Source organism: Brachyhypopomus gauderio, chromosome 4 (genome assembly GCF_052324685.1).
Source record: "Brachyhypopomus gauderio isolate BG-103 chromosome 4, BGAUD_0.2, whole genome shotgun sequence".
NCBI classification, from domain to species: Eukaryota; Metazoa; Chordata; class Actinopteri; order Gymnotiformes; family Hypopomidae; genus Brachyhypopomus; species Brachyhypopomus gauderio.
The window spans coordinates 36,008,720-36,034,537 of NC_135214.1; the positions used below are offsets into that span (position 1 = coordinate 36,008,720).

The 25,818-nt window shown below is 42.2% G+C and overlaps 2 protein-coding genes across 6 annotated transcripts; one reads left to right on the top strand and one right to left on the bottom strand.

The window, feature by feature from the left end:
* Positions 1-503: 503 nt before the first annotated feature.
* On the bottom strand, positions 504-11,733 carry alkal1 (ALK and LTK ligand 1). 4 transcript variants are annotated; one of them, XM_077004363.1, is made up of 6 exons: positions 11,186-11,733; positions 10,643-10,921; positions 6,766-6,819; positions 5,319-5,399; positions 1,928-2,001; positions 504-1,053 (listed from the first exon to the last, which is right to left on the bottom strand). In XM_077004363.1, exons 2-5 carry the CDS (start codon positions 10,908-10,910, stop codon positions 1,937-1,939), a joined length of 468 nt encoding a protein of 155 aa, XP_076860478.1. In that variant the 5' UTR covers positions 10,911-10,921; positions 11,186-11,733; the 3' UTR covers positions 504-1,053; positions 1,928-1,936. The 4 variants fall into 4 exon arrangements, 2 of the variants coding, with proteins under 2 accessions (XP_076860478.1, XP_076860477.1); XM_077004362.1 differs by having other exon boundaries at positions 5,319-5,402; XR_013130612.1 differs by lacking the exon at positions 504-1,053 and adding an exon at positions 6,114-6,145 and having other exon boundaries at positions 1,937-2,001; positions 5,319-6,043.
* LOC143513219 (dynein regulatory complex protein 11) lies at positions 11,486-23,823 on the top strand. 2 transcript variants are annotated; one of them, XM_077004360.1, is made up of 19 exons: positions 11,486-11,740; positions 14,814-15,141; positions 15,502-15,621; positions 15,865-16,059; positions 16,151-16,222; positions 16,345-16,550; positions 16,740-16,824; positions 17,329-17,430; positions 19,013-19,088; positions 19,179-19,285; positions 19,669-19,755; positions 20,054-20,115; positions 20,228-20,310; positions 20,707-20,814; positions 20,987-21,186; positions 21,873-21,959; positions 22,066-22,243; positions 22,455-22,693; positions 22,823-23,823. In XM_077004360.1, exons 1-19 carry the CDS (start codon positions 11,688-11,690, stop codon positions 22,940-22,942), a joined length of 2,508 nt encoding a protein of 835 aa, XP_076860475.1. In that variant the 5' UTR covers positions 11,486-11,687; the 3' UTR covers positions 22,943-23,823. The 2 variants fall into 2 exon arrangements, with proteins under 2 accessions (XP_076860475.1, XP_076860476.1); XM_077004361.1 differs by lacking the exon at positions 11,486-11,740 and adding an exon at positions 14,368-14,574.
* The last annotated feature ends 1,995 nt before the right edge of the window (positions 23,824-25,818 follow it).

A 25,818-nucleotide genomic window follows, 5' to 3' on the forward strand; every position in this document is an offset into this window, starting at 1 on the left:
AAGAAACCTGATTCTGAATCAATTTAACTGATATTCTTTATCAGAGATCATGCTAAATCAAATCTATAGTTCAGGTTAGTAGAACTGTATAATTCATTAAAGGAGCGTTAGGATAATTTTACTACCAAAAAGTAAAAAACAACATTTATAGTTAAGTCATAGTTTTCTTTTGCAAGTTGTTTCTATAAAGTGCAGCTCCCATGAGATGAATTAATCAGATTTTTCTGTAGTCCTCAGATCAGCCAGTTAACACTGTGTAGTGTGGGTCCCCCTCATCGATGTAGCAATGTAGATTCAGTACAAAATCTCTGTTACATCCAGGCCACTAGGTGGCACTATAATTGCTGCTTTGTAATGTGAAGAAGAATCATTGGAAAATTACTTTTCCTCTTTAATTCACAGACTCTGATTAAATTGAAATAAACCATTACCCATGGCGTTATTAAACAGTTTGGGGATATGTTATGTTTGTTAACGTAACACGCCTGCCTGAACTGCCGTAGTTAAGTGTTTGATCTTGATTTTATTCTTTCAAAACATCATTGAAATATTTCCATCATTACCAGTTTTTCATGAATTGAAGTCATTTCCATAAGTGCCACATTAAACATGAAAATGGAAGCGTGACAGCTGAGGCAAATTTACATGTTCAAAAAACAAATGAAAATGGAGTTGAAATCAGGGGCATAAATAAGCAAAAAAAATAAATAAAAATCTCCAGATAATGGCGGTTTGATGATGCACATATTTAAATATCTTATAATGAATTCATATTTACAAATATTATAAAATGAATTGTTTGTTGCTATATTAAATAATATTCTCATCTGATAGAAATAGAAAAGCAAAGCTATTATACCTATATTTTGAAAGCATTTAATATAAACACAAACTAAGATAAAAACTAAAGTGTAACAGTATATTAATGACATAATTACATTGCTACAGTGAATGAAACCATAATGATTGTTAACTGTTGAGACTGGAAGGCACTTCCTTGTAAAAATATTTACTCCAGAGTCTTGAGAGTTCAATCTTGTGTAATATCAGGACCTGTTGCACATGAGAGAAGAAGAAGGATTCAACATGACAGCACTAGTTGTCTCCAGTTGGTTTGTTTGGGAGGTTTATAAAACCTGTCAGTTCCTACAAATCACAAAGCAAGACTCATATCAGAAGTCTTGACAATTAGATCACTTAGAGTTTGGGATTACACAGGATCTAAATGATCTTTCCGTGGGTGTGCTTACAGGGCAGCATTGACTCGGACCCTGAAATCCTGGTCAGAGTGAACGTGTGAATGAGAAATTGAACATAAAGAGTTCATAATTAATTCCTGACACTTTTATGTGTCCTATGTGAACACGTCATTTGATAATTTGCACTAGTCATTAGTGAGTCAACCTGTCAACGGCAGTGAGTGCTTCCTAATAGATTCTAGGGAAAACTAATATGAACAGGTGAAAAAATAACTTAAGGTGACTGTCCATTCTTCCCTAGGCCTTCATTTGCCAATCAAACTGTATTCTTCACATCCTAATGAGGAGAGATTCAGGGACCCCATTAACAGTGTCCATGATGTCACAACACACAAAAAAAAAAAAAACACGTCCTCTGTCTGCAACGGCGGAAGGCCAGGGAAGTGTCACAGACTGTGTTAGAGCGATTATGTTTCATTTATCTCACTGTGGATCTGAGCATACCAAACACCAAGAACATCCTGCAGGTTACACGTCATTACAAGTTATGGGCGCAATTGCAAGATGCAGGTGTAAGGTGTGACCCTGGGCCGTGTCTTTTGGTCAGGGATATAATGAAGTAAGGTACACTTCAGGAATAAAACAGACCAAGGCCACACAAGGCTTTCAGCATGTAACTTTTCAACCTTGTCTGAATATTCATCAGAATGAATATTATTTTTACTTACATGTTGTTCCTAGGGCTGTGCACACAGTGGACTCATTGCTAGTCTTGTCAACAATCGTGCACATCTTTTGTAATCTGAGAAGAGAAGAACAAATAGTGGTTCATTTTATCAGAGTGGTTCCTTTTATTACATCACAAAGATCAAGGCTTCCGGAACACCTCAGTGTTCCACACTTAACATTCCTGGGTCTGAGTGGCTCATGCCATTCTGGGGCTGAATGGGTGAACATGATCACAGGTGTGAGAGAACTCTGCAAATGGCCTTAATTCTCTCGGCCTCTAATACACTTGATGGGCTAAAATGATCATATGGCTTCAAACTCAGAATGGTTTGACCTATAACTGGTAACTGTACAGCTTCCAGCAGTCTCTCCCCCTCTCTCTCCCTCTTTCTCACGCTCTCTTTCTCCCTCTCTCTCTCCACCATTCTCCTGCCTCTCTTTCCATTTCTCTCCCCCTCTCCCTCTCTCTCAGTCTCTCCCTCTCTCTCACTCTGTCCCTCTCTCTCACTCTTTCACTCTCACTATCTGTCACTATCTGTATCATTTCCTCTCTCTTCCTCTCTATCTCTCTCACTCCTTCCCTCTCTCTTTCTCCCTCTCTCTCTCACTCCCTCTTTTTCTCTCCTACTCACACATTTTTTTTTAACTAAAATGCTAAAAGTACCAAGCATGTAAATATAAATAACATCATGTATGGTTGCACAGAGTGTCTTACACTTAAAAATTTATTTATTTTTTTTTCAGGACCAGAAGCTACTGAACAGTGAAACAGCAGAAAACAAATGTATGTATTATCTCTTTATGTATTTGTGACGTCGGGTGCAGCGCGAAGGATGAGACTCAAATCCCGGCTTGGTCACAGACGTCACGTTTATTGCGACACAAAATAGCGCAGTATGCGCACGTTTAAAGACTTAACGTAGACAACGTTCACAGAGAACATTCAGACTCAGACAACGACGAGCACAGGACACTGCGCGAGCGCACATTAAATAGACAGACCACATTAGCCCCACGTGATTACGAGACGATTCACAGGTGAGACACATTATTCACACGACATAGCCCTCACCACGAAGTCCCACTGACGCAGACAAGGCACGTGGACTACGTATACACACGCCCAAAGGGGAGGGGCCGGGGTCCTCAACGTGACAGTATTATCTTTATTACTCATTACATATTATCTTTATCATCATTATGTATTATCAAAGTGTACAGTAAAGTTCTGAGCATGTGTCCTCCTAATCTGCTTCTGGTCACAAATGCATAAAATCATGTTTAAAACAACATTTTGGCACAACTTTGTATAATACAATTGATCTGATATTGTAGTACTCACTGTTGAGCTAATTAGAACAACAGGACTGTCTTGTTTGTCAGTAGCATTAACAGGAGGGGACAAATATGACAGGGGCATTAACAGGATGGGGACACATGACAGGGCCATTAACAGGAGGGGGTCACATATGACAGGGGCATTAACAGGAATGGGACACATATGACAGGGGCATTAACAGGAATGGGACACATATGACAGGGGCATTAACAGGAATGGGACACATATGACAGGGGCATTAACACGAGGGGGACACACATGACAGGGGTATTAACAGGAGGGGGACACATTACGGGCATTAACAGGAGGGGGACATATTTGATGGGCATTAACCAGGGGTATTAACAGGAGGAGGACACATATGATAGGGATATTAACAGGAGGTAGACACATGACAGAGGCATTAGCAGGAGGAGGACACACATGACAGGGGCATTAACAGGAGGGGGATACATATGCCGGAGCCCGTGCCTGCCTCTTTAATTTCAACATCATTACACTGGCTCTGCAACCCTTACACTGGCTCTACAACACTTACACTGGCTCTACAACCCTTACACTGGCTCTACAACCCTTACACTGGTTCTGCAACCCTTACACTGGCTCTACAACCCTTACACTGGCTCTGCAACCCTTACACTGGTTCTGCAACCCTTACACTGGCTCTGCAACCCTTACACTGGTTCTGCAACCCTTACACTGGCTCTACAACCCTTACACTGGCTCTGCAACCCTTACACTGGTTCTGCAACCCTTACACTGGCTCTACAACCCTTACACTGGCTCTGCAACCCTTACACTGGCTCTGCAACCCTTACACTAGTTCTGCAACCCTTACACTGGCTCTACAACCCTTACACTGGTTCTACAACCCCTACACTGGCTCTACAACCCTTACACTGGCTCTACAACCCTTACACTGGTTCTACAACCCCTACACTGGCTCTACAACCCTTACACTGGTTCTGCAACCCTTACACTGGCTCTACAACCCTTACACTGGCTCTGCAACCCTTACACTGGTTCTGCAACCCTTACACTGGCTCTGCAACCCTTACACTGGTTCTGCAACCCTTACACTGGCTCTACAACCCTTACACTGGCTCTGCAACCCTTACACTGGCTCTACAACCCTTACACTGGCTCTGCAACCCTTACACTGGTTCTGCAACCCTTACACTGGCTCTACAACCCTTACACTGGCTCTGCAACCCTTACACTGGTTCTGCAACCCCTACACTGGTTCTGCAACCCTTACACTGGCTCTGCAACCCTTACACTAGTTCTGCAACCCTTACACTGGCTCTACAACCCTTACACTGGTTCTACAACCCCTACACTGGCTCTACAACCCTTACACTGGCTCTACAACCCTTACACTGGTTCTACAACCCCTACACTGGCTCTACAACCCTTACACTGGCTCTACAACCCTTACACTGTTTCTGCAACCCTTACACTGTTTCTGCAACCCTTACACTGGCTCTACAACCCTTACACTGGTTCTGCAACCCTTACACTGGCTCTACAACACTTACACTGGCTCTACAACCCCTACACTGGCTCTACAACCCTTACACTGGCTCTACAACCCTTACACTGGTTCTGCAACCCTTACACTGGCTCTACAACACTTACACTGGCTCTACAACCCCTACACTGGCTCTACAACACTTACACTGGCTCTACAACCCCTACACTGGCTCTATAACCCTTCCACTGGCTCTACAGCCCTTACATGGCACAGGCACTCACTCTTAACCAATCACTCTTAACTGTCTGTATGCACAAACACTGTTCTATTACAGTGTTATTATAAAACAATTGTAGTTTGATACTTATTTCAAGATGACATGATTTAAGAGTATAAGTCCAAGCGCACCAGTGGTGCAGCAGAAATGTGACCCTGGATGATGTGGGAGGAGCCATGTATTGAGACGAGGAATCTTACTCTAAGAACCCCACATAATTCTCAATAACCTGTGATCAGTACATGTTTAACACTAGAGGCCACAATGGCTATGAGCACAAGTGGAGGTGTGTATACGTACAGGCTGGTCTCCCACAGTCCCTGGTGTTGTGGTACAACCTCTGAAAACGTGATCTGCACTCAGTCGAGACCCTGACTGGTCCTGCTTGAGAGAAAGCAAGGTGATTTTAGGAAATCATTTATTAAACATGCCTCTTTAGTTATGGCCGTTGCCAAGGAGACTGGAATCCATCATGTGTATGCTGTGTAAGAGACATGGTCCTGTAATAACTCTGTGGGTGACTGCACTGAATTGCAATTCAGACCTAAAGTTTTCTGCTAAACTAAACTGTAAAGACCTCAAAATGTCAAAGTCTTTTGTGCTTCTATACAATTCTAAAATTGAGTCACCCCCCTTTAGTTGTGCAGAGACCCCAAATAAAGAATTAGTGGAAGTGCTTGATGCCTGATGACGTCCCAAGAGGGCAGAGAGTTAGTGGTTTAGTGATTTCAGTAACACACGTCTGGCTCTTTGCATAAATTTCACGGAAATGGAACTTCACACCAATGATCACAGCCAGATCTGGTGTTGGGATAATAATCAGTGTAGAGGGAGCAGCAGACAGAGCTCGCCATCCGAGCAGGGAGACTTCGTAGAGCTCGCCTTCCGAGCAGGGAGAGTCCGTAGAGCCCGCACTCCGAGCATGGAGACGCCACAGAGCTCAGCCTCTCACACTCCCGCCTGTCTCGTCCGGCCCATCTCACTGGGGGCTCGTCTCATGCGCTCAGGTGATTTCCACTGCGAGACTGAGCACAATGAAGTTTAGAGACCTACCAAACTGCTCTTAGAGAAGAGCTGTTGGCCACTGTAACTCACATTTGCATGTGAATAAACCCTCTTCAGAACACCTGTGTTTTGAAACGTAAAGCAACCTGATATTAAAAGGTTTGAAATATGAATAAATGTTCCATTCAGTCAGCATTACCTGTGAAATTATCAGTAATTTTTTAATGGCCAAAACTGTATAATTAATATTTTCAACACATATCAGGTGCATTAACTTCACCTTCAGGGCTGAGGCCTCTGAATATTTTGGATAGTTTATATTATTTGGAAAGTACCTTGATGATTGAAAAAAAAAAATTGGGTCATTTTGTGACATGAACTGTGAAAATAAAGATGTTTGTTTCTAAAGTACAGAGTCGTGTCCATCTGACATATGATTAGAGGAACCATTGAACTGAGATGATCAGAGGAGGTGAAATAACAGGAGCTCCTGTTTCCATGTAGGTACAGACCCATGTGACTCAGAGACAACTGTGTTGTAAAGGCATTATAATCCAGCACGACTATGATAGAAAGGCGTTATAATCCATTATAATTCTACGCTAGAAAGACATTATAATCCAACACAAACACACTCTGATTCTCTGTGTTACAGAATACATCACAGAATAACAGAAATCCCAACCAATAAAACGATGGAGCAAAATTGCATTCAGAAGTCAGTGGGTTATGTTCTCCCTACCTGTAAAATGCTTTATGAACTTGTCTTTTATGTTGACATCTCTTGGAATAATCTCTGCACAAAAACACAGAGTAATGCTAATGTTTACAATTCACAAACACCAAAAATAAACACTGTGCATAATAAACACTGTACATATCTTATTCCCCCAAATATCTGCATGAACTGTCTGCAGGCACTGAACAGAATTTGTGAAGCAGTGTTTAGTTACATGCTGTATCACTTTGTAAAACATTTCAAGCATTTTGAGATTAAGAATTTATTGCAAAAATGTATTATTAAGTATAGACATTTGAATAAATAAGAACAAAATACTTATTTATGATAAACTTGCATGTGAAGATTTATAAAACGTACCTAATTCTGATGCTAAAAAGGTTTACTGAACTGCACTGAGACCCAACACAACGGGACACTTCACCTTTGATGCCTGTGCCACTGTGACATGCAGGGTGAGCGAAACAAAAAGGAGGTGATCACGCCAAGTCTCAGGGAAAATGGATGGTTTAATGAAGAATGTGCAGAACCAAAAACCCGTGACATGATCCAAATCAAGGATATAATGACCAGCAGTCAACTGGTACAAAGACAAGACATATATAGACAAACAAATGACCCTCAGGTGAGACGGTGTGTGTTATGTATGAATATACATAATTAAAATGCATTCAACTGCTGATGTCCAGTTACTTCCGGGCACTCTATGTGCACATTATATATGCTGTACATATTTATTTTAAAGTACAAATATAGTTCTCATATCATCTTCTCTCTCTGGATTAGGATTATACAGATTAGCCATACTGACACTTTCCTTATGCTGCAACTCAGCCCATTTATGTAGAGTGTCACACTGAGACATTTAGGCATCCTGACCTCAGGGCAGGAACAAGCGCCCCACTTCAAGCCCAAGCTAGTGCTGTTACCCCAGCCCCATCGGGTCTGCCCTTGTTACCCCAGCCCTAATGGGTCTGCCCCTGGCTCGGGGTCCTTCATTAATGCAGATCTTCCTCCAGGATGACCCAAGCATGCTGGCCCCACACCCATACACTCCAGGATGACCCAAGCATGCTGGCCCCACACCCATACACTCCACCCATACACTCCAGCCTGCTGCAGTAAGAAGATTATTGCCCACATGGTTGTAATTCCTGTCAATGTCAGATACACAAATCCATTCCACTGCTAATTTTAGCCTCTTCCAGACGGGAAGATAACACATTCTTTTATGAATTAACTGGTGTTTAGGTGAGACTACAACTCCCAAAAGCATGCCACAGTCAGTATGCTGCCTTGATGGAAATACGGCCTTATGTGAGGCCTGCTTGGAATATCTAAAGATTCACAATATCCAATATCAAACAACATCAAACTCCTTCATCATGTTACATTCCATTCTAATAAACTGCTAAAATATTATTTTCAAACCATTCAACTCAACAAGAATAGGATTTACATTTTATGTCAGTATAATAAATTATACCAGTGTAATAATAATAATATTATTAATAATAATAATAATAATAATAATAATGTAAATATGCCATATTTTGTCAATTGTGATTTTTACACCGCAATCGAAATTAGTCCTCCGCTTTTAACCCATCTGTGCAGTTAGAACACACACACACACACACTAGTGATTACTAGAGGGCTGTGGATCACACTTGCCCAGAGCGGTGGGCAGTCCTAGCCCGGCACCCGGGGAGCAGTTGGGGTTAGGTGCCTTGCTCAAGGGCACCTCAGTCATGGCCTCAGGTCTGGGAATCGAACCCACGACCCTCCGGTCACAAGACCAGTTCCCTACCACCAGGCCATGACTGCCCCCTATAATAATAATAATAATAATAATAATAATAATAATAATAATAATAATAATAATTATTATAAATCACTCTAATAATAATAACTGTTGTTGCTGTAAAGCCACATTTAGACCATGGCGGAGACGTATACCAAGAGAAAGTGAGGATATGTGTCCTGCATTGCTACAACATAATACTGTCCTGGTGTCTGTGATGATGTTGCATCTTGATGACGTAACGCTGTCCTGTCCTGTGGCTCCACCTTGCTGGGCCATGTCATTGATGACTGGATTAAAGTTAGTGATGGCCTGGATTACCATGACAACCATAAAAATTATACCTATGCACTGACATGACATCTTCACTCTTAGGTAAAAGAAAGTTTTCCTCATTGATATATTCAGTCCATCAAGACATGCACTTCCGAGAACCCAAGGCAAGTGGCTCCTTTGAAAGCCCTACCATCCACTGTGAGAATCCATCTCTTCTGCCAGCTGCTCGGGTTACCCCAAGCAGCTTTGCCTCAGGGGGGCTCAGGTAGAGGGCCTCAGGTAGAGAGCCTAAGGGGGCCTCAAAACCTATATCATGCAGACTTGCTGAGGAGGTTAAGGACATAGTATGACTTACTAGGACACTTTTGTTGCTGAAATCCCACTTTGTCCCACTTTGAACTGACTCTTTTGCGAGGCATGTTTGTGAATATTTGGAAATGGATTTATGGAAATAATTTTGGTCAAACAAGCTTTAATTACTTGTTACATAAATGACTTAATTTGAGGTAAGCTATTGTTCTCAGTCCAATTTTGTGGTTTGGTCACAATGTTTGCTGTTGTTATGCTTACTGGTGCAGTCCTGCTTCCTAACACAGTCCTGCTTCCTAACAACACTGTCCTGCATCCCAGCAACACAGTCCTGCTTCCTAACAACACACTCCTGAATCCTAACAAAACAGTCCTGCTTCCTAACAACACACTCCTGCTTCCTAACACAGTCCTGTGTCCTAACAACACACTCCTGCTTCCTAACACAGTCCTGCGTCCTAACAACACAGTCCTGCTTCCTAACACAGTCCTGCGTCCTAACAACACAGTCCTGCTTCCTAACACAGTCCTGCGTCCTAACAACACAGTCCTGCTTCCTAACACAGTCCTGCATCCTAACAACACAGTCCTGCTTCCTAACAACACACTCCTGAATCCTAACAAAACAGTCCTGCTTCCTAACAACACACTCCTGCTTCCTAACACAGTCCTGTGTCCTAACAACACACTCCTGCTTCCTAACACAGTCCTGCGTCCTAACAACACAGTCCTGCTTCCTAACACAGTCCTGCGTCCTAACAACACAGTCCTGCTTCCTAACACAGTCCTGCGTCCTAACAACACAGTCCTGCTTCCTAACACAGTCCTGCATCCTAACAACACAGTCCTGCTTCCTAACACAGTCCTGCGTCCTAACAACACAGTCCTGCTTCCTAACAACACAATCCTGATTCCTAACAACAGTCCTGCATCCTAACAACACAGTCCTGCATTCTAAGAATAGTACTGCTTCCTAACAACACAGTCCTGCTTCTTAACAACACTGTTGTGAATTTATGCATCTTTAATTGAAAATACAATTTCAAATTTGAAGTTAATTGAAGTACGATAAAAAAAAACGTGAGTCTTGTCAAACATGCTGATTGTATAGGAGATGTACCACCATCATTCAAAATGAGATTTCTATGAGAAGAATATAACACCTTTCAGATGGTCACGTTCAGATCCCCTAAATGTGCAGACAGGAGACTGCTGAGTTCTTATACAGAGGGTATAGATGGGTCTGTTTCCTTCTAGAATACATGGTGCTTTCAAGTTGTTAAACAGAGCAAAGATAAAGTGATTATCTGTAACCATGAAGCCAATTTAGACTCTGACATCAAGACACGTGCTGAACACCATGAACACTACCGGGTGCACTACCCGTGTTTTGGCATTTAAAAAGTCTATGTTTTAATTCGGAAAAAAACCTGCTAGGAGGTCAGACTCAGGATTAGGCATGTATCATCACCTGATCTCAAAGGAGCTTACCTACTGGCCTGCTGGCCTCCTGTTTCGGAAAGGCTGCAAACTTTTCACGCGAAGAAAACTTCACGTCTCGGGACACAAAGTAGAGCCCGCTGGTGACGCGTCGGGACGCTACCTTGTCCCGTTGGTTGTCCCCGATCACGTGCAGGAGGACATCCAGGAGAGCTCGCTCCTCTTTCCGCGTCCCTTCATAGCTGTTCATGCACTGGCTGGAGGTGATGAGCAAAGTAATTATACTGAACAATATGTGCCATCTCTTCTCAGCCTGCATGGCTTTTCAGCCTGATAAACAAACAAACAAACAAACAAATGGTCAACATAGGTACAAACCTCCAAACAAACCGCTTTTATTGTTAAGTTACATTTTCCTAAAATATTTATAAACAGTAGTTTCTCAGTGCAAATTCTATCGCTGTTACGGAGTACACTACACACAAAACATGTGAAGAGTCAATAAAATCATTTAAAGCCTAAACATTTTGAGTTACGAGGCTGGCGAGACTAAATAAGCACATAAACGTGTCACTATTACTTTCAGTAACTCACACTAGGTGTCGGTGACAGCGCGTATGTCTTTGTGCGGGGTGACGCGAGATAGTCAGAAAAATATTCCCCAAGAGTGATCGATGAAGTGAGTCCAATGTCTCCGTTGTCTCCTGTCTTTCTTGGGAACATGCGTCCTGTTTTATACGTCAAGTGCGATGCTTCTTCAATGTAATACAATCGATTTCGGGTGGGTGGCGAGACTTCTTCGATTTTTTTAGCTCGTGGTCGGTCCCGTTGACGTTCGCCCCTCCTTACATTTCAAAACCATCATTGAAGTTTTGCTGAGTATAAAACGTAACCTCAAGTTATCTTTCAACTTCTGAAAACAAATATAGTCGATAAGGAGTCATCGCGCTCGAAGCGCAAATGTTCTTGGACATATCCACTGCGCCATGTTCCCCAAACAAATCTCAATAAAAAAGCAAAGCCCGCTGAGGCGTTTGAAGACGCTTCTTTAAATCTAGCTGAGCTGCTAAACACTGGTGGAGGTTTCTGTCCGCAGATGTTCGGGTCTCGTGATGGACTTAAGTGCAGCAGACAGCGCGCGCTATCCCGGTAAGCCCATTCTGTTTTAACCACAAGACTTCCATTCGGTGGCAAGCCACAAAACCAGCCACTGAAAAATGTCTCATCATATTTAACAGAAGTTTTTATAAGAAGTGTGAATATTATCCAGATGAACAGGTGGTTATAGCAGCGGGACTAACCTGCTGCGCATGATCCATGCATAATAACAGTCAGAACTTCACAAACAGGATTTACCTAAAAACTAAATTTTGCAGTCATTTAGAAAGTCATACTATCACCATTAACAGAGCTTGTGGCTGTGTTTATTACAGTGTAAGACACTCGGTACCGTTAATAATTAACCAGAAAGAAAATAAATTCAATTCCTTCTTAATTGTCCCACATCTCTATTTATCATTTATGCATTCAGCTGCTTGTGTATGTGGTCCTGGTGGGTCCAGTGGGTCAGTACTTCACAGACAACCAGGGCACAGTGGGGCCGGCCTTCAGGGTTGAGAGATCAGCTCAGCTCAGCTCTCTCCACACAACTGTGGGAGGGGGTATGTCATGCAGAATAGATACCGCTGCCCTTCAAGTGCCTTCAGCTGCACCAGCAATTTACAAAAGGGGCAGTAAAAATGAGCCCAAGACAACGGAGGATTACAAGTGTTACACATGTAATCATGTCCACTTTACAAAGGAACCTGAAGTCAGCACTGGAGACATTTCAGCACACCAGTCCTCCGAGAGAAAAGCCTGCCTTCACAAACACTGTTATTCCTGGCACCGAGTGATCTGTAGACAAAAAAGTAATAACAGAAGAGTCCATGCTGAATATTATCCATGTTGAATATTAGATTATTTATGAGATTATGTGGCTTATTAAATATAAACACAATACTGCAGCAGTGCCAATAAGTGAACCACTTCTGTTAATAAACTAACCTGATAATATAGTGCTGAAAGTTAGAACGCTTGTAGTCCGACAAAAGATTATAGGCCTGCAAACTACCAGATACCAACATGATTATTAACTTGTAAGCTGGACTTGATACTGATCTGAGTATCTGGTAGAAATTGAGACTGGTGACCTGGCCCCTTCACCAGCTAGTCTGCTAGGTTGCTAGTCTACTAGGTTTCTAGTCTGCTAGTCTGATAGGTTGCTTTGTAAAATAGTTGAGCTGTTGAGCAACTGTTGAGCAGACTGAACAGGACCAGAGGGTGTCATGTAACGCTGTCTGTCTGTTTTCACAGGAACAGTGCAACCATTTATATTTTAAAGAGGCTTACAAAGAGGGACATGTTTTTATTTTCAGAAAATATTTATGATTCCTAATAATAAAAATGTTGGGATCTCCCCTTGAACAGCCATTACAACTGAGTGTTAATAATTCTGAAGCTTTATCTCTGTTTCAATCTCTGGCGACTTCACTGTAGTTAGTCTTCAACTCAAAAGATCACTGCTCTTGATTTTGGTGTGTTGAGACCTAACTGGGGTAGTTCCTGTAGTTCTTGAATTCTGACCTGTCTACTGTACTGTCTAGGATGCATTCTGTGAAAAGATGTAAAGCTCTTTCTAAGTCGATCTGGATAAGAGTGTCTGCTAAATGCCCAAAATGTACATGTAACTGTACTGAGACCAACAAGCACAATTGCACCAAAGCAACAATAGTTTTCTGTTCATAAGTTTCACTGAGATGTTGGTTTAACTGTGCTTTACAAGCTGGATTCTTCTGATTGGTTATCTGCTTGGGTTCAGAGAATTCATTGCCATTTTATTACAGAAGGATGCAGTAACGCGCACTGAATGAGAAAAGTCACTCAGCAGAGCTTAAAATGAAAACGATAATGGAGTAGACCTTTTAGATGCTTTTCTGCATGAACACCTCTTTAGAATTCATTTTCTTTTCTTTTTTTCTAGGGTTTTAAAAGCATTTCAGTGTATCTGCATAACACTAATTGTTAACATCAATAATAAACCAAACCAGAAGTTTTAAGAAGCATCAATGATCTCAGCAGCCTGGTATGCATAACTGCATAACTAGATTACAGAGAAGCAGCCTTTTTTCATCTTAATCTAATGTTTAACTGGAAAACAGCCCAAGATGGTATACGGTAAGGGGGTAGGGTGTGATAATATCCGTATTGCAGTCAGAAGACTTTTATTACAAAAGATATTGTGAACTGCATGAGTAGTGGTTTGGGCAAAATTATTGTCTTCATTGCCTTCTGGTGACACCAAGTGGTGTCCTCTAAAACAGTTCTGTCACAGTTTATTTGTCACAGGTTATTTGTTTCCTTAGACTTTACTTTTAAAGACTTTTATAGACTACTATTAAAGTATGTATTTATTTGCTTGTTTGGTTTTTAAGGCGTGTTTTGTGCTAACAGGTTCTTTATTTCATTTAGAGATGTATTGCTCTCGATGAGGGCAGCAGGTTACCCCCATAGTCCTTAATTTACAAAATCCAGGGACTGATCTAAATTCTTTGATATTGGTCTAAACTAAAGTATATATTACCATCACGATTCCTGATAATCGTTCTACAGAACGATTCTGTTTTGTAATCTTAATAGTTTATTGACTGATAACCCACGACGTCCATGACTAAAGTGTGTCAGGTTACTGAATCCGCTTCCGTCGTGCGGTGTTCCCATGGATACAAAGTTGACAACCGGTTCAGGTCTTCTGAGATATAGCGTTATGGCTTACAGTTTACAGGCCTAATCATGGAACTGCGGATATAAATTTCGTGAAAACGAAATAGATGATCGTAGACCAGCATTAGTGAAGATCAAACTGTGTTAATTTTACAAACTCTTCGTTTGGTCGAGCTAACGCTAGCGCCATTATCTTGCGTCCTGTCTAGTATGTCTCACAGGTCAGTGTCCTCACTTGTAGCTCAGGTGTGAGCGCCTCCTCTAATGGGAAGGTTTGGTTTGGTTGTCTGATAAATGTCAAGCATTAAAAAAAAGCAGAGCTGTAATATGTTTCTGAATCAGCTCTGAAAGTAACGTTGTATTTCATAGAAAGTGTGACAACAGCTATGAATGCTGCATGTGCAATTTTTTTATCCACACAAATGCATTAAGCCTATAAACAGAAATGTGTTTATCGTAGCACATACAACAAACTCTGGAGAGACGCTCAGGAACAGGTGAGCGACCTGCTGAGTGAGGAGCTACCGGAGGAGCCCTTACGCCCGGAGAGGGACCGAGTAGTCTTCTTCCAGCGCCTCGCATCACTCTATGTGCGGTACACACAGATCTTCAGACATCTGGAAGAGACCTACGATCAGATCCTTCATCCGCAGAAGAGAAGAGTGATTAGAGGATTGCTGGATTCTACTATGGGACGTGTGTTGGAACTCAAGAATGAGATGGTGGAGAAGGAATTCTCAGAGTTCCATTATATGGATGATATCATTTTGGATCTGAAACTAACCCCTGTGCGTTTGTTTGTAAGGGTAAAGTAAAGTAAAGTAAAGTAAAGTAAAATTCATTTATATAGCACTTTTCACAGGCACAAGCCACAAAGTGCTTTACAATGGAAAATAACGGTATTCCTGTCTGTGATTCTGGGGAAATGTAGTTATGGGTTTCATGACTTTACTAAAAACAGATCTTTACTGGGTACTGCCAGGATAAAGAAACACTGACTTTTCCTGTAGTAAAAACATATTGGAGGTGTTTATAGCTGTCTATGGGTTCTGTGTTTGATTAATAGACTCATGCCATAGACTCATGATTAATAGATTCTGTGTTCATGCCATCTCACTCAGGTGCCCTCTCCACATTATTTGTTGCAGGAGGACCTAGAGATCCCAATTCCAAGATATTTCCTCAGTGAGCGAAGCAAGGTTCTACATGATCGCCAGCAGATGCTCTCCAGCATACTGGACCTAATGGGGATAGCAGACAAACCCAAAGTGTGTAGAATTAATGTGAATAACTTCAGGTTCACAGAGCAGCTGACAGACCTCAGCATTATATTGTCTTTTTTGTATTATATTTTTGCTTCAGTTTAGTTCAACGTCCTTTTACCTGTATAGACATTTTCAAATTAAACAGCTTTGCAAAACAGCTCTAAGTTCAGTGCTCTCATGAGCAAACTGAGGATGATGGTGATGAGGAAGAACCCGGAGATGAATGAGATCTGCTTTTTCCCATAGCCTGCTGTTGAAGGTCGCACCTTGAGCCTGGAGGATGCTGTCAAGATGATTCAGGTGTCAGAGAGGGCACGTCAGGGCCGCTTGAGGGCACAGTTCATGCGGGAGATCCAGAGAGATGAAGAGAGGCAGAGGAGGTTGAAGCACAGAGACGTCAGCGCGGTCAGCGCTGAGCAGGCCGCTGTGCAAATCCAAAAGGTCCATATGGCACACTGTTTGTGAATGCATATGTAAAATAATGCATATGTGAATAAAGGGCCCTGATTGGCTGTGATTGTATCTTTCAAAGCTATGGAGGGGTTTTATTCAAAGGAAGAGAACAAAACAGGAGCGTGAGGAGGAGATGATATTCTTGGGCATGGTGAGCTAAATGCACTCCAGGTGCTGTTTTTCTCAATTGTAATACGCAAACCTCCAGTAGATGGAGCCCTTCTACCATGTGATGGGGAAATCTCCTCCGTTTTTTCTCGGTGCTTGCTGTAGGCCATGGAGCCCAGCCTGCCTCAGCCTTCCCCAGCTGCAGTACTAGTCAGTGCCAACCAGGCACGCAGGAGGGTCAGGCAGGAGGAGCATGAGGAGGACTTCCAGAAAGCCCTGGTGGCCATTACCAGCAGCCTCCGAGAGACGGAGGGCCCAGACATGAGGGAGACCATGAAGGAGCAAATACGTCAGTGGTTTATTGAATGCCAGTGAGTGAAACCCGCAGAGCTGCGTCAGAGCTGCCAGAATGGCCGACACGTAAACCTCCTGCATGTTGTGATGCAGCACTGCAGTGACTGTAGACTACAGGCTTCTTTTACAGTGCCTGTGTACAACAATGCTGCATTCACCAGACTCAACTGTGATGAAACTTTAATTATAGTTTGCCTTTTTTATAGTGATGCAACAGGTTCCTTTCCTGACTACCCAGAAGAGGAAGATGGTGGATCTGCTCTAATATTTGCTGCTAAAACACCTCAGCAGGTAGATCTGACCGTACAGATGATGAGTGAGGAGCGGAAGTACACAGGGATTTTTTGCAATGCTTGTTTGAGATGCTTCTGTACATGCAGGTTTCCCTCCACCTCACACTTTGTGCCATAACAAATCCAGACTGTATTGTGGTCGACCACCAGCCGACCTCACCAGGCACTGAGTTTAATGTTCATCTGGGGCAGTCATGGTCCTGTGGTAGGGAACTGGTCTTGTGACCGGAGGGTCGTGGGTTCGGTTCCCAGGCCTGAGGCCATGACTGAGGTGCCCTGGAGCAAGGCACCTAACCCCAACTGCTCCCCGGGCGCCGGGCTAGAGCTGCCCACCGCTCTGGGCATGTGTGCACCACAGCCCCCTAGTAATCACTAGTGTGTGTGTGTGTGTTTTAATTGCACATGGGTAAATGCGGAGGACAAATTTCGATTGCGGTGAAAAATAATCACAATTGACAAATATGGCACATTTCACTTTTTTTTCCATTTCATCTTCCTGAAGCTGGTAGAGGAACTGAAAGCTGAGGATGAGGAAGAGGTCAACAAAAGGTCAGGAGGGAAAGAACAGACGAAAGACAAAGAGAAAGGAAAAGACACAGAGGAGGTGTGTGAGTACATCAATAACACTGAACACTAATCACATCAATAACACTGAACACTAATCACATTAGTAACACTGAACACTAATCACATTAGTAACACTGAGCACATCACATCAATAACACTGGACACTAAACACATCAATAACACTGGACATTCATCACATCAGTAACACAACAGTAATCACATCAGTAACGCTGGAAACTAATCACATCAGTAACGCTGGACACTAATCACATCAGTAATGCTGGACACTAATTACATCAGTAACACTGAACACTAATCACATCAGTAACACTGGACACTAATCACATCAGTAACACTGGACATTAATCACTTCAGTAACACTGGACACTAATCACATCAGTAACACTGGACATTAATCACTTCAGTAACACTGGACACTAATCACATCAGTAACACTGGACACTATCACATCAGTAACACTGGACACTCATCACATCAGTAACACTGGTCACTAATCACATCAGTAACACTGGACACTCATCACATCAATAACACTGGTCACTAATCACATCAGTAACACTGGACACTCATCACATCAATAACACTGGTCACTAATCACATCAATAACACTGGACACTAATCACATCAGTAACACTGAACACTAATCACATCAGTAACACTGGACACTAATCACATCAGTAACACTGAACACTATCACATCAGTAACACTGGACACTCATCACATCAACAACACTGGTCACTAATCACATCAGTAACACTGGACACTGATCACATCAGTAACACTGGGCACTATCACATCAGTAATGCTGGACACTAATCACATCAGTAACACTGAACACTATCACATCAGTAACACTGGACACTCATCACATCAACAACACTGGTCACTAATCACATCAGTAACACTGGACACTCATCACATCAATAACACTGGTCACTAATCACATCAGTAACACTGGACACTAATCACATCAGTAACACTGAACACTAATCACATCAGTAACACTGGACATTAATCACTTCAGTAACACTGGACACTATCACATCAGTAACACTGGACACTGATCACATCAGTAACACTGGGCACTATCACATCAGTAATGCTGGACACTAATCACATCAGTAACACTGAACACTAATCACATCAGTAACACTGGACCCTAAACACATCAGTAACTCTGATCTGTAACCCACTACACTAATCACATCAGTAACGCTGGTCTGTAACCCATTACAATAATCACATCAGTAACGCTGGTCTGTAACTCACTACACTAATCACATTTGTAACACTGATCTGTAACCCACTACACTAATCACATCAGTAACGCTGGTCTGTAACTCACTACACTAATCACATTTGTAACACTGATCTGTAACCCACTACACTAATCACATCAGTAACGCTGGTCTGTAACTCACTACACTAATCACATTTGTAACACTGATCTGTAACCCACTACACTAATCACATCAGTAACGCTGGTCTGTTACCCAAAACACTAATCACATTGGTTTTGATGTACTGTTGGATTTAAATAGATTTCAGTCAAGCTTTTACCTTGTTGCCTAGTGATGACACTCATCTTTTATTCCAGGATGAGGAACCAGGCCTGAAGATGCTGCCGTCTGCTTTCCTGTCAGAGCTGCAGAGTGGACACACAACATTTAGTGGCAAGTCTGAGTGTTGCATGTGTGTATGTCATCTGTAGACCCTGTGTGAGCCTGATTCACTCAACCACTGGGTGTGGGTCTGATCTCCAGAGGTTTGGAAAAACAGAGATGAGTCCAAGAACTTCAGCCAGAGACACGACGCAGAGCTCATCAAAGAGGAGAAGAGGAAGGAGATTGAGGCAGAAATAAGACTGCAGGTGATTGGTGGATGGCTGCCTTTCTCCTCCTAGGGTGGAGTCAGTGGGTGGAGTAATGTAATTTGCATGAACAGTCTGTTGTGGTTGAGATATCATTGAGTTTTAAACTTGTGTAAATTTACATTATTTTTCCTTAAATAGGCCTCAAGTTAAGTTTAGTTTTGTTTACATGTGTAAATATTAACCTTTGATGCAACATGCTATGGTCTTACAATATTAGTATTCTTACAATGCTTAATCTAAGTTCTAATCTTATGCTTGATCTAATCACTGATCTGATGTTTGCTCCATATGTCCTGTAAGGTTCCCTATTTTGTCAAAACTCTTTATGGTGTGTGTGGATAGTGTTTCTCAGAGAAGCTGCCCTTCTGCTGTTCGGACAGGTGGATGAGCTGATGAGGCAGGAGCTTGCTAACTGGAAGCTGTCGGTGGACAGAGAGAAAGGCGGGAAGGCCAGAACTGCAGGGAAGGTGTGAAGGAGAGCAGGGGTTTATAATCCAGGTTCAGAAAGTAAAAGTCCTCACCAGGATTTTGCTCAGGCTTCTTGGATTGTGTTGATTACACTAATTTTACCTGGATTGTACTAATTAGAAAATCTAGTAAGCTTGAGCAAAATCCTGGTGAGGACTTTTACTTTCTTAACCTGGATTATACACCTCTGGAGAGTCTGATCAGCCTGCTCATCTTATAACAGGCCTCCGTGCTGAGCAGCCACTAGAGGGCAGTGTTCACTCCTAATTACATGTGCTTATTTCTGTCGGTGTGCAGAAAAAGAAAGGGTCAAAGAGTGGAAAGAAGAAAAAGAAAGAAAAAGACCTTACAGCTGATAGGTGAGTGGTGCTAATCACGAGTCGCTGTATGGATCATTTCATGTAATGAGAGTCAAAACCAAAGTCAAAGATGTTGAAGTCAAAGTTTTCAGCTTCAGTGTTCTCCTGTCAGGACCACTGAATCTCTGTATCGGGAGCTGGTGGAAGAAGGACTGCTTAAGCCTGCTGAGAACGTTCGGCTCCAGGACTACATAGGTATGACTCAGAGTCTTTTGTTTGTTTATGCATTCATCACCACATAAACTTCACACTGTGTTTAAATTGAGGCTGAATTAAGTGGTGTGCCAGTTTAGAATGAAAGGTTTGTCCCAGTAAGTAGCCTACATATGTTAGATCTGATTGTTATAGTTATTCACACACCTCTCCCACATGGGTTCTATTATTACGACAATGGCAACAGGATTTGCTACAGCTAATAATTTATTGGTTTGCATGTTATTTGCTACCAAAATGATGAGAAAACAAAGTCCTGCTTGATCACCTTAACAACCCCCTCTTATCCTTTAGGGCACTATAACTACCTTTTATCCTTTAGGGGACTATAAATACCTTTTATCTTTTAGGGGACTATAACTACCTTTTATCCTTTAGGGGACTATAGCTATCTTGGCACTACTCTTCGGCAGATGGATATCGAGCCCATGCCTTCACTATCTGATGTGCGGCAGCTCATTCCTCTTTATGCCATTTTACCACTCGGTGAGACTTTATGCCTTTTTTTCTACTCGGAAGAAAAATGGGGAGAAAAAATATAGAAGATTTTATAACATTGAGCAATGAAAGAGAATTATAGCATCTGTTTGTGCAGATAATAAAGATGTTTATGAGCCAGGTGCTCATCAGCTTTCTAACTCATTTGCCTGTGTTCAAGGTTCCCAGGTGCTCCACGAGAAGGCTCCACTGGTGAAGGCTCTGCTGCTGGTGGGACCTTCAGGGGTGGGGAAGAAGATGCTGGTCCATGCTATCTGTCAGGAGACAGGAGCAAACTTGTTTGACCTTTCCCCTTTGAACCTGGTGGGAAAGTACCCGGGCAGATCTGGTTTGCAAATGATGCTGCATGTAGTGTTCAAGGTGAAGCCAGCACTCTGCTAGGGTCAGTCACTTTAGCTACAGCTGGGTTTGGTTGTGGTTGTGGTTTACATTGGTAACAGTGGTATGGTAACTGGGAATGTGAGTTACACTGGTAACAGTGGTATGGTAACTGGGAATGTGAGTTACACTGGTAACAGTGGTATGGTAACTGGGAATGGGAGTTACTCTGGTAACAGTGGTATGGTAACTGGGAATGTGAGTTACACTGGTAACAGTGGTATGGTAACTGGGAATGTGAGTTACACTGGTAACAGTGGTATGGTAACTGGGAATGTGAGTTACACTGGTAACAGTGGTATGGTAACTGGGAATGGGAGTTACACTGGTAACAGTGGTATGGTAACTGGGAATGGGAGTTACACTGGTAACAGTGGTATGGTAACTGGGAATGTGAGTTACACTGGTAACAGTGGTATGGTAACTGGGAATGGGAGTTACTCTGGTAACAGTGGTATGGTAACTGGGAATGTGAGTTACACTGGTAGCAGTGGTATGGTAACTGGGAATGTGAGTTACACTGGTAACAGTGGTATGGTAACTGGGAATGTGAGTTACACTGGTAACAGTGGTATGGTAACTGGGAATGGGAGTTACACTGGTAACAGTGGTATGGTAACTGGGAATGGGAGTTACACTGGTAACAGTGGTATGGTGTTTGTGTCCAGGTTGCCAGACTGTTGCAGCCCTCTGTAGTGTGGATTGGGGATGCTGAGAAAATGTTTTATAAGAAAGTACCAAAGGAAGAAAAAGAGGTAACAATTAGCCTATTTCTTACCATATTAATAGCATTTGTTTTAAATGTATATTTTGTTACATATTTGTTTTTTTATGACTGAAATATTTAAATATTATTTGCAGTGCGATCCAAAGCGACTAAAGAAAGATTTGCCTAAGGTCCTTAAGTCCATCAGAGGAGAAGACCGTATTCTTATCATTGGAACAACATGCAGCCCACTTGATGCAGATTTAAAGTCGCTGTGCAAAGTTTATACCAAAATCATTCTTATACCCAGACCAGACTACGGGACCAGATACAGTGCGTGACTCTTAACACTCCTGCCTGTACTCATGACCTCAGGGCTTTGTGAGAAGTATCAATATACAGTATACCTTCCACCACAATTACACAGACTCAGATTGGACCACCTTGTAGATTAATGAACTCTACTATGACTTGGCTATATACATATTAATTGATATCATATTGCTTAGACAGTGTGGCTGGTGTGGTGTGTTTATTGCTGCAGTCATGTGGGAGGAGCTGATCGTACGTAGCGGTGGAGTGGTGACCAGCACCCTGGACCTCAGCTCCCTGGCTAAGGTCTCCGATGGCTACACACCTGGTCACATGGTGCAGGTGGTGCGCAAGGTTCTAACGGAGCACCGCCTACAGCGGCTCGCCAAGTGCCCTCTGCTGGCGGTGGAGTTTGTTTCTCACCTCGCCAAGATCGACCCCATCTTCCAGGAACAGGAGGAGGCACTCAAAGTAAAGAAATTATGTCAGCATATCTAGGAAGGAGCTTAGAAAAAGAATCAGTAATGTGCCGTGTGTTTAGTTGCAGAGATAAGCCAAGCTGTTCTTTAAAATACACTCAAGAATTATTTTCTTTCACAGGCCTGGTATGCTAAGACTCCCCTTGGTAAGAAAAGAGCAAAGGCAGCTTTGGGGAGGGAGGGAGAGGTTGATGCCCCCCAGAAGGGAAGCAAGGGTGCCAAGAAGAAAGGAAAAAAGTGACGGAAACATAAAGCAGGACCAGTGGGACACGAGACACAGGTCTCCGCTCCTCCAGACATGTCCATTCAGTGTTGTTGTGGGTTTAACATGCTTCATGATGTTGAAAACCTTTCAGGCCTTTGAGTGTGATTGCATGTGGGAATTGTTTATGTTACCACAGATACACTCCAGATATGCCAGCGTGTCCAGATGGCCTGACAGGACACAGAGTGCATCCATGCGCACACATGGATCTGCTGGCCCTATTAATAAATGTACCTCATAATTAAATATTTGAATACCAATTTTACAAGGGCAAAGCTATTCCACTCAGACTCCTATCAGTGTGATATGGGGTCGTAATGCCCTTCACCTGAGATTCCATATTATTATATTCTTATTTCCATATTATATAACTCTTCAGTCATCTCTGCTAATTCCTAGCTAGTTCCTCTATTAGAAGATTTTGAAAATATGAGTGATTTGACCGTAATAACATTGATTTCAGAGACTTTTCGGTCTTTTAGTGATTGTAGCACACAACGGCTTCTCTAACCAAATCAGAAAAGCGCGCACACGCTCCATTTGTAATTAATCAATATGCTAACTCACAGAACCGGAAGTATCGCAGAATATCACAGGTATCACAAGTATCACAGGAATCACAAGTATCACAGGTATCACTGAGTTTGGGCCAAAACAAACAAATCTGACAATGATGAGGCAGTTGGTACCTTAGCTATTGTAGTAGAAATAAAGAGTTCAAAAGATCTGAATGATACAGAAACAACACACTGCAGTTATAATGCAGTATTATCCACACAATAAATGTATCACAAACAAATCAAAAGAACAAACAGATGAAAAATGTGTTTTTTTTTAAGGGTTACATTCAAAAACATTTCTGACTGACACTGCTGAAGTTCTGCAGCGTGTACTAGAATCTTGTGAATGGAACTGAAGGTTTTATGAAAATGTATCAATGTGCTGTCATATTTGGCACAATTCTCAAGGTCGCACAAAGGACCTTCAGTGGAATTGTCCTGTTGGGTATCCAATCCCAGAGGTTGTTAGCTGGGACCATACATAGAGGTGAAAAGACAGCTTGGGCCTTAGGATGGTGACACGGTCACCTAATAGGAGAGGGGGATTTAGCAGCTCAGCTGCAACTGAGATCTGCCCCAGCATGGGGTTTAAGGGATTATCTCAGTCCAAGAACAAGCCGACAGGGACTTTTGTCCCTAGCTCTGCAATAGTGACATGGTAAACATGTGCATTTTCTGGCATGATAGAGGACAAGCAGACAGGGACTTTTATTCTAGCTCTGCTACAGTGACATTACATGACAGAGGATGTGGACTTCCTTGATGACATTCGTTTAGATACCGCGCCACAGACACTGTCGATCAGACGAGTTTCTCTCGTTCTCCTTTGTTTTGACTCTCATACCACTGGTGTCATGGATGATACAGTTCAGGCAGTTATATTTAGAGTGGTGGTACTACAACACTGACAAACTATTGGAATGGTCTGAATGTACAATGAGGGGTGGACCAGCCAACCACCATCATCCCTGTAGCACTGTTGAGTCTGTCTGCCCTTGCATGAGTGGGAGAGCAGGAGGTTTAATTGCATGCAGTGCATCTTTTGCAGTCAAGCGCAGGGATTTGATTCATGGCCCGTATGCATACTCATCCAGGCAGCCGTCAGCAGGGAAGAAAGAGAGGCAGGACAGGAGGAAATGCGAAACTCACCATGACAGGAACACACATGGTTAAGCACTGTGACAGGAACACACAGGCTTACGCGCTGTCTTCAGCTGGTTTGTCGAGGTCTGATTTCACCCAACACGTCCTCACAAGGCATACTGCTATTTTTAATGAGGTGTCGGGCCAACACCAGGATCCTGTCTCCGTTGGATTATTGCACAGAAGCATTGTCAAAAGCAACGTCTTAGGAGACCAACTTCATACACCTGCAGGCAGTGAGATTGGCTGTCATGCCTCATCAGAATAACCACATGAGGAAAAGTCCATGTTAATCATGCTAGTAGTTCAGTACGAAGTGAACTGCACAAGAACCTTTTAAAGAACATTGCAAGCTATAGTGAGTGAAAATGTATAGTTCAAATGGAATTTTAAACTGTACAGGGGGTGAAGAGTTTATCTCTACACAGGAAGTGGACTCAAAAGTTTACACATGAATCATTGCATATCTCGTTAAGGTATTCAGGTGTGTTAAAAGAACAATAAGTGATTTCTACCACTAAAAAGCAGCAAACAATATTTATTTATTGTTTATGTTTAGATTTTTCTGTAAAGTGCAGCTCACATGAGATGAAGAATAACAAAATGATGTATTCCTCAAAAGAACCAGTTTAAGCTCAATAGAGTGGGATTTCCCTCATGGAGGTAGCCATGTTTAAAACAGATTTAGTGCAGAATCTCTGAAACATCCAGCCCACTAGGTGTCAGTATAATGGCTTGATCCTAATGTGAAAAAGAATGATTGGAAAAATTACTTAATGCTTCGTTATGATTGCTGGCTAGTTTAGTATCTTAAAGAAATAATAATTAAAAAAACTGCTTGTTGTAAAGGATTCTTCAGTCATTGTCCTATATACAAAAGGTATTATGAAAACACGTGGCGAAAGGGTAAAGAAATTGAAGAAGAAATTTAAGACTATTCCAAAGAATACAGAGATGATGAAGACTGTGCCCTGTTAATTTCATTCAACAAAACAAAGTCCAGGTGAATTTCTCCACAGAGAATCTACTTATGTCTGAGCTGCCAGTACTTTGTCAGTGGATTTTATATTTGATGTAACGAAGAAACTAAAATTAACAGAAAATATCTAAAATATGAACTGTAGCACAACAGCTATAACTTAAAAAAAG

What these genes read in the sequence shown, in the direction of transcription:
- alkal1 (XM_077004362.1), bottom strand. Translation starts at nt 10,910, where the DNA reads ATGCAGGCTGAGAAGAGATGGCACATATTGTTCAGTATAATTACTTTG. An exon ending in GGAGGCCAGCAGGCCAGTAG is followed by an intron (nt 6,820 to 10,642) that starts GTAAGCTCCTTT and finishes GTTTTTGTGCAG; the next exon opens with AGATTATTCCAAGAGATGTC. An exon ending in GTTCATAAAGCATTTTACAG is followed by an intron (nt 5,403 to 6,765) that starts GTAGGGAGAACA and finishes CTTTCTCTCAAG; the next exon opens with CAGGACCAGTCAGGGTCTCG.
- LOC143513219 (XM_077004360.1), top strand. Translation starts at nt 11,688, where the DNA reads ATGTTCGGGTCTCGTGATGGACTTAAGTGCAGCAGACAGCGCGCGCTA. An exon ending in TGGATCTGAAACTAACCCCT is followed by an intron (nt 15,142 to 15,501) that starts GTGCGTTTGTTT and finishes TATTTGTTGCAG; the next exon opens with GAGGACCTAGAGATCCCAAT. An exon ending in AACAGGAGGAGGCACTCAAA is followed by an intron (nt 22,694 to 22,822) that starts GTAAAGAAATTA and finishes TTTCTTTCACAG; the next exon opens with GCCTGGTATGCTAAGACTCC.